This window comes from Dromiciops gliroides, chromosome 4 (genome assembly GCF_019393635.1).
Source record: "Dromiciops gliroides isolate mDroGli1 chromosome 4, mDroGli1.pri, whole genome shotgun sequence".
NCBI lineage: Eukaryota > Metazoa > Chordata > Mammalia > Microbiotheria > Microbiotheriidae > Dromiciops > Dromiciops gliroides.
The window spans coordinates 181,135,098-181,144,486 of record NC_057864.1 but is presented as its reverse complement, the minus strand read 5'-3'; the positions used below and the strand labels follow the sequence as shown (position 1 = coordinate 181,144,486).

Sequence of the window (9,389 nt, the reverse complement as noted above, 5' to 3'; positions counted from 1 at the left end):
TCTCAGTCGCACCATAGGGCGCAAGCGCTTAGAGAGGTTGGGGGGGAGGGAAACGTGCAGGAAACCTCCCCGACCCAAGAGAACGCCCTCCCCCGCAGTGGCCTGTGACTGCGCAGCCGCCTTCCCACCTTCCCCTCTCCTCGACCAATCGGGAGTGGCACAGCCCCGGGAGCTCTGGGCAAGGCTCTGTGGGTGGGGCTAGGACGTGAGGGCAGCGCGCTGGCGTCACAGGGGCGGCTATATAAGTGAGTGCCGGCGCCGCCCCCCTGCCCCAGTCACTGAGCCGCCGCCGAGGACTCAGCAGCCTCCCCCTCGAGCCCCCTCGCTTCCCGACGCTCCGTCCCCCCCGCCCGCCTTCTCCCGCCACCGCCTTCCGCAGGCCGTTTCCACCGAGGAAAAGGAATCGTATCGTATGTCCGCTATTCAGAACCTCCACTCTTTCGGTAAGCACTGGGCGGGGCCGCGGCCTGGGGCGGGCAGAGAAGGGAAGGAAGGGATCCAGGCCTACTGAAGGCCTAAGCCTCTCAACACTTTTAAAGTGGGAAAACGGGTGGGTGATGAAAGATCCCAACCTGCGTTTTTGACCAGATCTGAGGCGTTAGGTCATGTTTTTTTTAGCGCGGTTCGAAGCCGTGGGTACGAGGCCAAGTCTTGGGCGGACCCCTCCAAGAATCGAAGGTGGCGCATTTACTAATGGCTTCTCTCGCCTGCCTTGGCCACACCCGCCGCCGTGCGTCACGTCCCTCTCACGTCACCGGCCGTTGCCATGGAGGGTGTGGCCTGAGGAGAGGCGGAGCCAGCTTTGAATGACTGGGGGGGGGCGCGCAAGCCTGTAAGCTGCCCGATTGCGTCAGTGGGGTGGAACCACTTTTATGCTCTGGTTCCTCTTGCTCGCGATAGTCCAAAGGGCTGGTTAGCGAAGAGAGGGCGGGGCTTCTGACGTGACTTGGGCTCCTGTTGGGAACCCTAACTAATTTTTGTGTAAATTCTGGCCTTTGAAATTTTATCTGAGATCTAAAATATCTCTTCGAGTTCTACTAAGGAACCTACAGGAAAAAACAGCTAAAAGGGGCCTTCAGTAAAAACTTGTCTTTTCTTCTCTCAGACCCCTTTGCTGATGCAAGTAAGGGTGATGACCTGCTTCCTGCTGGGACTGAGGATTATATCCATATAAGAATTCAACAGAGAAACGGCAGGAAGACCCTCACTACTGTCCAGGGGATCGCTGATGATTACGATAAAAAGAAACTAGTGAAGGCATTCAAGAAGGTAGATGGTGGTGTTTCAAGTTTGTCGATAATATATTATCTGTGTTATTATAAGTCCCTTCTTTTGTCTCCCCCAATTTATTCACCTAATTGAAGTTACTTGAATTTACTTCTACAGAAATTTGCCTGCAATGGTACTGTAATTGAGCATCCAGAATATGGAGAAGTAATTCAGCTACAGGGTGACCAGCGCAAGAACATATGCCAGTTCCTCGTCGAGGTAAAAACTGTTCGGACTTGATCGTGAATATATGTAGAGAAGTACACTGTTAGGGTTGAATCCAGCATCTTCATAAAAGCATTGCCAGTGAGGATCTAGAATCAGAAAGCAATCTCTTACCATTTCTGCAAACATTTGTGTTTTATAAATGGTCCAAAGAGTTTGTGTCTTTATCGAGGTTTCATGGGTGTATCAAGTTAACAGAGCTAAGATTTGATTCTGTTCTGTGCTTTACATCTTAGAATTGTTTAATGATAATAGCAAGTTTTAATCCCACTTCTAGATTATCGAGCCTGCCAATGTTAACGTACTTGATTAAAGCGGCAGGAACAAATCATTTTAATTTGGAAAACCAGCTCTATTAATTTCCAATTTTAAATGGAAATTAAATCATGGTACAGGCATTGTTACCATTCTATTAAAATTAGTGTTGGTGTTCCTTCTGTGTGCTTTGTGGGTTCTGTGTAGTGCCAAACAACTATAAGGTATATGTGAAAAATCTTGTAAGGAGGCTATTTTTGCCCTAAAAACATGCTTTTCTTTTTTTTTTTTTTTAATTGCAGATTGGACTGGCTAAGGACGACCAGCTGAAGGTTCATGGGTTTTAAGTGCTTGTGGCTCACTGAAGCTTAAGTGAGGATTTCCTTGCAATGAGTAGAAAAATTCCCTTCTGTCCCTTGTCACAAGTTTAAAAACCTCACAGCTTGTATAATGTAACCATTTGGGGTCCGCTGTTTAACTTGGACTAGTGTAACTCATTCATGTAATAAACTGAAAAGAGCCATGCCGTCTAGTCTTGCAGTCCCTCATTTAAACAGAGGTAAAACCTGGCAGTGCCCAGCCTGAAACACAAATAATCTAATGTTTCAGTCAAGTCCGAAGCCCTAGTAGCCTCTGAGACCATGTCTGTCCAGAAGCTCCTTGGTGCTCCCTCTGCAGAGCTCCCTGTCCATTTAAGAGAACATTTCTGCCCTCTGAGCTGTCCTTGGTGATGCTCAGAAGGGTAAGTTAAGGCCATCAAACACCCAGTCCAGTTATACCACCAAGATAGAGTTAACCTTTGGTAGCGGAACAGGGAGTCCCCTGGTGACTCGCACCACCTGACCAGAGAGGAGTTTCATTTTGGGGCAATGGCAGGACATATTCTTTCTTACATCACACCAAGGTCCAATGTCTGACCAGACCTTCATAGTAATAGTGCCCTACCTCTGGGGGATGCACAAGTGGAGAGAACACCATACTGTGAGGCCAACTTTACCTGGATTAAACTTTTGACAAGGGAACAAATTTTGAACTAATGTATCAAAACAGTCAATGTAGTAACTGCGGAGCTTGCAATTTACTAGCGACAGCTGCCCAATGCCATGTGAAGTAACCAGACTGGTTTGGTTTTGGTTTCTTTTTTTTTTTTCCTTTTTTTTTTTAGTTTAAATGTTATGTAATGTATTTAAACTCTTATTTAAATAAAACTGGTTTTCAGAAATGTGACTTTGTATATATTCCCTTTTTTGTAATAGCTTTTGCAAACTTAGGTGTTATAAGGGGAATAGAAACTGGTATGATCCTTAAAATACTATTCCTATAGGATACATTTAGAGTGCTTTTAGATAGGATTCTTCATTACCTCCCAAACTGGTTTTAGTGCCCAGTAAACTCAGCTTGTTCTGCCTAAGGGCAGGTTTGTGGATTGAGCAAGCAGTTGGATAAGATTGCTAACATGTTACCTCACCATTTTAAATAGGTGCAAAAGGGCAGTGGTTGGAATAAATAGCATATGACAACTTTTGGCAGCTGACTCACTGAATAGCCTCTGAATAGTCTGGGCCTACTGCTGGATCTCTCCCATAGGAGCTCTTGTTACAGTGTAAATCTGTTTAGCAAAAATTACCTTCTAATCTCAAAAAATCTTAGCCTCAGAAATGAGGTCACTGAGGAAAAAAGGTTTGAGTTTGAAGGAAGTGGAATTAAGAGAGGTGGTGCAGTGGATAAAGCACCAGCTCTGGATTCAGGAGAACCTGAGTTCAAATCCAGCCTCAGACACTTGACACTAGCTGTGTGACTTTGGGCAAGTCATTTAACCCCCTCGTTGCCCTGCAAAAAAAAAAGTCAATAATTAGCATGTGTTTTTGTAGATTTTTATAAGAAGGATACAAAGGGACTTATAGTGGTTAGAGGAAAGCACTGATACGTTTGGCTGGAGGTACCCTGAAAACATCCCAAATGGCTCACCTCATAAGTTAGTACCTTATCTAGTACCTAGCTTTTTTTTTTTAGTGAGGCAATTGGGGTTAAGGGACTTGCCCAGGGTCACACAGCTAGTAAGTGTTAAGTGTCTGAGGCCAAAATTGAACTCAGGTACCCTGACTCCAGAGCCGGTGCTTTATCCACTGTGCCACCTAGCTGCCCCAACTAGTACCTAGCTTCTTAAACTGTGGGTTAAGACCCAGAGACCGGTAGTGACCACTGTTGTGGGAGCTGTCTGTGCTGTTGCGATTCATGGCAGCCATCAGAATCTACCTGGGCTGCACATCTGCCTGTGTGCCATCTATAAGGATGGCAGGGCACATATGGTTGCTAATGATGCAGGTGACAGTCATACCGGCTGTGGTTGCTTATTCAGAAAACGAAGAGGTGGTTGGTTTGGCAGCAAAACAAAGTAGAATAAGACCCCATATGGGGTCGTGTACCTAAATGTGAGGGTCTCAAAAAATAGGGCAACAGTGAAAGGTTACATATACCTATTTTATATACCTATATACCCCAAGTCAATTGGGAAAAAGAGGGTCGCAAGCCCTTTATGATATATGGTAGCAAAAGTTTTCATGTATAAAGTTGGAACAGGGTCTACAAAAATAATATGCATTCCCCTCAAATAGTTTGCTCCATTAACATACTCGTATTAATTTTACAAGTGAGTAAAATTGGCTTTCTTCAATTCTTACTTCGAACACCCAGGGCATTTGAACCCTCTAATTTCTAGTGCTTAGTGTACCTTCTGCCTCAAGTGGAAGAATCAAACGCTTATTGGGGAGCTCTTGTTATCACTAGTACAACTAGTTCAAGGTAGATTTGCAAAGGCTATTTTCTAAATATTTAAGGATCCTTCAGAGCCACTTTGAGACATCCATCCTATTTTAGAATTGGACCTTGAGCTTTACTCACTGGGAGGCCTACCAGTATACAGCATTCTCAGTGGATAAAATACAAAATTCGGGGGTTGGTGTTAGTCTTAATACCCCTTGTAGGGTTGTGTATGTAGTAAGTTGAAAATAAGTTTATTACACTCACAATATACGTTATTTTCTAGGGACCAACTTCATTCTGAAAATGTGTGTTCACTGTCAAAGGGTTAGTGAGAATTTCTACAGTTGGCTTGTGTAGCCCTTCTTATAGGTGATAGTACTAATCGTTGTCAATTTTATAGACTGAGATTCTCCCTGGCTTGCTTTGTGCTCAGTAGCTGTAACTGAGTCTGACCTTGAGAAGTCTTTACCTGGGCTGAAGGAAGTTCATGACACCCAGAGTATTTGGCAGTGCACGTTTTTAGCATGATTACAAAAAGAATCTTATGGAAAAGGAATGAAAATTGTTCATTTTGGTCCAAGAGGGAAGATTAAGGAGCATGGGTGGAAATAGCAAAGAGGCAAATTTAGATTTGATCTTTAAAAATTCTTAATTAGAGCTATCCAAAAGTAGAAGAATGTTCCTGGTGTGGGTTGCTTCTCTCTGGAAGTCTTCAGGCCCAAAACGGGAGTAGGTACTTTGGTTGGATATGTTGAAAAGTGCATTCAAGTTGGAATACCTCCATAAAATTGGTGCAATTAGTGGTTGCATGTATTCAAATTTGCACTATTTGAAGTTATAATTATGTGTAACGATTGGAATAACGCCACCTGCTGGATACTTACTGTAGAAGAGTTCTGCCCATGAAGGGAAGGTCTTTGAGGGCAAGACCAGGAGTCAGGAAGTGACGCGGGCTAGTGGGAGGAGGAAGGAAGAGACTGGCGCTCAGTCTCGCTCTTTTTCCTGAGGACGCTGGCGGAGAAGGGAGCTAGAAATGTGCTCTCCCTTTAATAGATAGGAATCTAGGCCTTTCTCTCTCTCTTTACCAAATTCTTATTCTCCTTAATAAATGCTTAAAAGTCTAACTCTTGCTAAAGCTTATAATTTATTGGCGACCACTCATTAGATATTTTAGACAGTTTAGCTAGAATTTTAACCCTTAACATATGTAAAATATAGTCTTGTTTACAGTGTAAGGGAAAAGGCACTGCAAATGAGAAATAATGTGATCAGTCAATTGACATTTTTTAAATGCCTGATATGTACAAGGGACCACACTAAGCACTGGGGATATAAATTTAAAAAGACAGTCCCCTGCCCTCAAATTTCTTAGTATCTAATGGGGGAAGACAACACAAGAAGTTGAAAAGCGGGGAGAGAGAAGCTAAGGGAAAGGGAGAGAATAAATGTGCTGTGCCCCTTCTTTAAATAGAGGCCCTGGAACCCAGCCCTGCCTTCCAGTTACAGGGTCCAATTAGAGAGACAGTGGGTACTGAAGAAATGTGCCAGGCAGATTCAGTCTTGCAACATGAGATTTCTCAGTGATGTTTCCTAGGAAAGGAAATTCTGGAGAGTTCCTGAGAAGTCCAAAAGCAATGTAGCTGTGGACTAATAATATACTAATTGGGATCTGGCTGCAGATGGCTTCTGGGGTCCCTGCCAATTGAAATTCTGTGATGAAGGCAAAGTTTGAATTTCAAAGGAAGGTGACCCTTGACAAATAGATGATGGACTCAATATGCAGAATGAGATACATTTTTGGCCGTAGCAAATTTGTTTTGGGTATATTCGTTACAAGAGTTTGGGATTTTTTGAGTTGTGTAGATGAAAAAGTGGTAGAGAAGGGGGAAAAAATGCTTGTTAATTGTGGAGGGGGCGGGGAAGGAATTTCTTTTAAAGCTTGAGTAGTTGGACAGATGGATATAAGAAGCCAAAGGGAAATCTACCACATTACCGAGTCTGAAACCTAAGCCAGGTGGCACAGTGCCAGAAGTCAAGAAGACCTAAGTTCAAATCAGCCAGGTGGCCCCAGACAAAGCACTCTGCCTCAGTTTCCTCAAATGTAAAATGGGGATAATGATACACCTACCTCCCAAGGTTGTTAGGAGGATCAAATAAGATATTTATAAAATGCTTAGCCACAGTGCCTGACACATAATAAGCACTTAATAAATACTTCCTTTCCCTCTACAGCAGGTTGAATTTATCACTGCACAGGTAGCTCCTGCTGATTTCCCATCCCTTTATCAGCAGGTGATACCGCAGAACATGTGAATTCAACTTCCTCTCCTGGGAGGAAAATTGGTAATAGTGTTGACACAAACACTTCCAATAACGTAAATAACTAATCATACTATCCCAAAAGCTAAGGTTGCCAAGGGCTAGATGATTGGTCAAGCGATAGATTCTAGTCATCATTTTGTTATCAGTTACCAATTAGGAAGTAGCAGGACTGGTCAGAGATGACAGCCATCATGCCCAGGGAGGGAGCAGTTTGCCACTCATTGATCCCAGCCTGTTTCTAGGAATGCCCCACTCTGTTGTTGCAGGGGTTGGTCTGCCCTGGGAGGTGGGGGGGGGAGGGAATGACCCATTTCTTCTGCTAAGATTCTCACTAGGAGAGAAACTGCAGGGGGGGAGGGGGCTGGACCTAGGATTTTACAGTTGGGGGACTCAAATGAGATAAAATATGTATAAAGCATTTTGTAAACCCTATAGCTAATATTACACATAATATATATCTTTAATAAATCTGCCTTACTCTTCACATAATGGTTAACTGATGCATCCACTTTAAAATCTTGTACTGGAAACACAAAGACATAGAAATAGAAAATCCAGTGGGATCCAGTGGAAATAGAGAATCCATTTCTAAGCCAGGTCTCATAGAACAAAAAGAAATGAACAAATGTGACTTTAGTAGTTTTCTCCAATCATCATCCATGCTTTGTGAGGATTCACCTGGAAGGAAACTTCAGGGATATTTTTGTATGGAGAGGAAAAGACTCAGAGGCATGGCATATGATGATGACCAAATATCTAAAGGGCTATTATTACATGAAAGAGGAATAAGCTTAATAATATCATCCCAGCTGGCAGGACCTGTGTCGGCACAAATTGCAGGGGAAACCACTTGTCAGGGAGGTAAGTAATTCATGTTTCCAGAAAGATTCAGAAGCTAAAGAGAATTCATACCTCCAAAAAGGGTTGGACTTGTTTCTTTCTGAGGCTGAGATTCCATAAATATAGGATCCAAAAACAAAAAAACAAGACATAAATATAGGAGAAGGTAGCTTTCACATGGCCAGGATGCTACAACTCTATGGGAACCTGAACCTAAATGGAACTCAAGAAAACAGCAGAGTCATTGCCCAGGTATCCGCTAACAATCCAGCCGAGTGAACTGCCCCACTGTGGAAAAGATACTACTCTGCACCACATGGAAACATCACTCCAATACAACCAATGCTGCTAGACATGTTCCCCCGTGCATCCTTTTCACACAGGAGTATCTCTAGAATAGAGCACATAGTCCAAGAATTCACACATGGCCATATCATAAAACCTTCCCACACACACACATACACACAAGAAGGCAACCCTAAGCAGAAGTTCCAGATCCCCATGGATTGGAATCCTTTAGTGACTGACCAGTCTTTGAAAAAAATCAATTGTGTCCTTTCTCTCATAATCATACTAATAATTAGATGTGATTATAGACATTGGGAATACAAAGACCGGAGTTAAAACAAGTCCCCCCAAGAAGCTCACATTCTATTTGGGGAAAACAACATTTATACAGATAAGTAAATAACAAAATATGTAATTGGCGGTGGAGGGTGGGGGTGGATTATTTTTTTGTTTTTGTTAAGGATCATACAGAGATGAGTGAGATCAGAAGAAGCCTGTGATAAGAGTTACTATTAATATAATAACCATATTCATACTTAGTTCCAATCTACCTTTTTAGGTTTATTACACACTACTTTCATGCACTGTATGGTCCAGCCAAACTCATCCTTTATGCTTCTCATTTTACAACATTCCATCTTCCACAGGATGTCCTCACTAGTTGAAAAAGTACACTCCCTCTTCACCTCTACCTCTTTAAAAAAAATTCCTAGTTTCCTTCAAATCTCAGTACAAAGGCAATCTTCCTAATTACCTGGTTCTCAGCTTCCCCTGAAATTACCTTGCATATTGTATATATTTTGCTTTTACTTATCTTTATATTTCTTATCACCCTGGAATGGAAGCTGCCTAGAATGGGAGGGACTGTTTGACTTTATATTCCTAGAGCACCTAGCATAGTGCTTGGCACGTAATATAGAGGCATTTTAATAAATGCCCATTTCTCATTGTATCATTTTATAAACAGAACCCTGAATGAGCTAAGGAAAGTATCATAAGTACCACTTACATGGGGAGTATAGAGAGTGTTTTCAGAGATCCCAGAATCACAAAATCTCAGAGTTGGAACTGAGATCATCAAGTTTGACTTACATGTGATCATGTCCACAATGTCTCCCAAAAATGGTCCTCCAGATTCAGGAGGACCTGAATTCAAATCCTACCTCACACACTTGACACTTAATAGCTGTGTGATGCTGGGCAAGCCATTTAATCCTCACTGCCCCACAAAAAAAAATTTTTTTAAATAAAAAAATGGTCTTCCAGCTACCACTTTAAGACACCGAATGAGTGATGAAATCATTACCTCATTTAGTTGCCACTCATTCCATTTGTGGCCAAATCTATTGGGATTTTCTTTTTACATGAATCCAAAAGTTGCCTTTTTACAACCATTATTCCTAGTTCTATTCTCTGTGACCAAACAG

At 42.5% G+C, this 9,389-nt stretch overlaps 1 protein-coding gene across 1 annotated transcript; it reads left to right on the top strand.

Moving 5' to 3' along the window:
- The first annotated feature begins 258 nt into the window (after positions 1-258).
- EIF1 (eukaryotic translation initiation factor 1) lies at positions 259-2,976 on the top strand. Its single transcript, XM_044005417.1, has 4 exons — positions 259-443; positions 1,106-1,269; positions 1,387-1,488; positions 2,052-2,976. Exons 1-4 carry the CDS (start codon positions 413-415, stop codon positions 2,094-2,096), a joined length of 342 nt encoding a protein of 113 aa, XP_043861352.1. The 5' UTR covers positions 259-412; the 3' UTR covers positions 2,097-2,976.
- Positions 2,977-9,389: the final 6,413 nt, after the last annotated feature.

What these genes read in the sequence shown, in the direction of transcription:
- EIF1 (XM_044005417.1), top strand. Translation starts at nt 413, where the DNA reads ATGTCCGCTATTCAGAACCTCCACTCTTTCG. An exon ending in TCAGAACCTCCACTCTTTCG is followed by an intron (nt 444 to 1,105) that starts GTAAGCACTGGG and finishes TTCTTCTCTCAG; the next exon opens with ACCCCTTTGCTGATGCAAGT. An exon ending in TATGCCAGTTCCTCGTCGAG is followed by an intron (nt 1,489 to 2,051) that starts GTAAAAACTGTT and finishes TTTTAATTGCAG; the next exon opens with ATTGGACTGGCTAAGGACGA.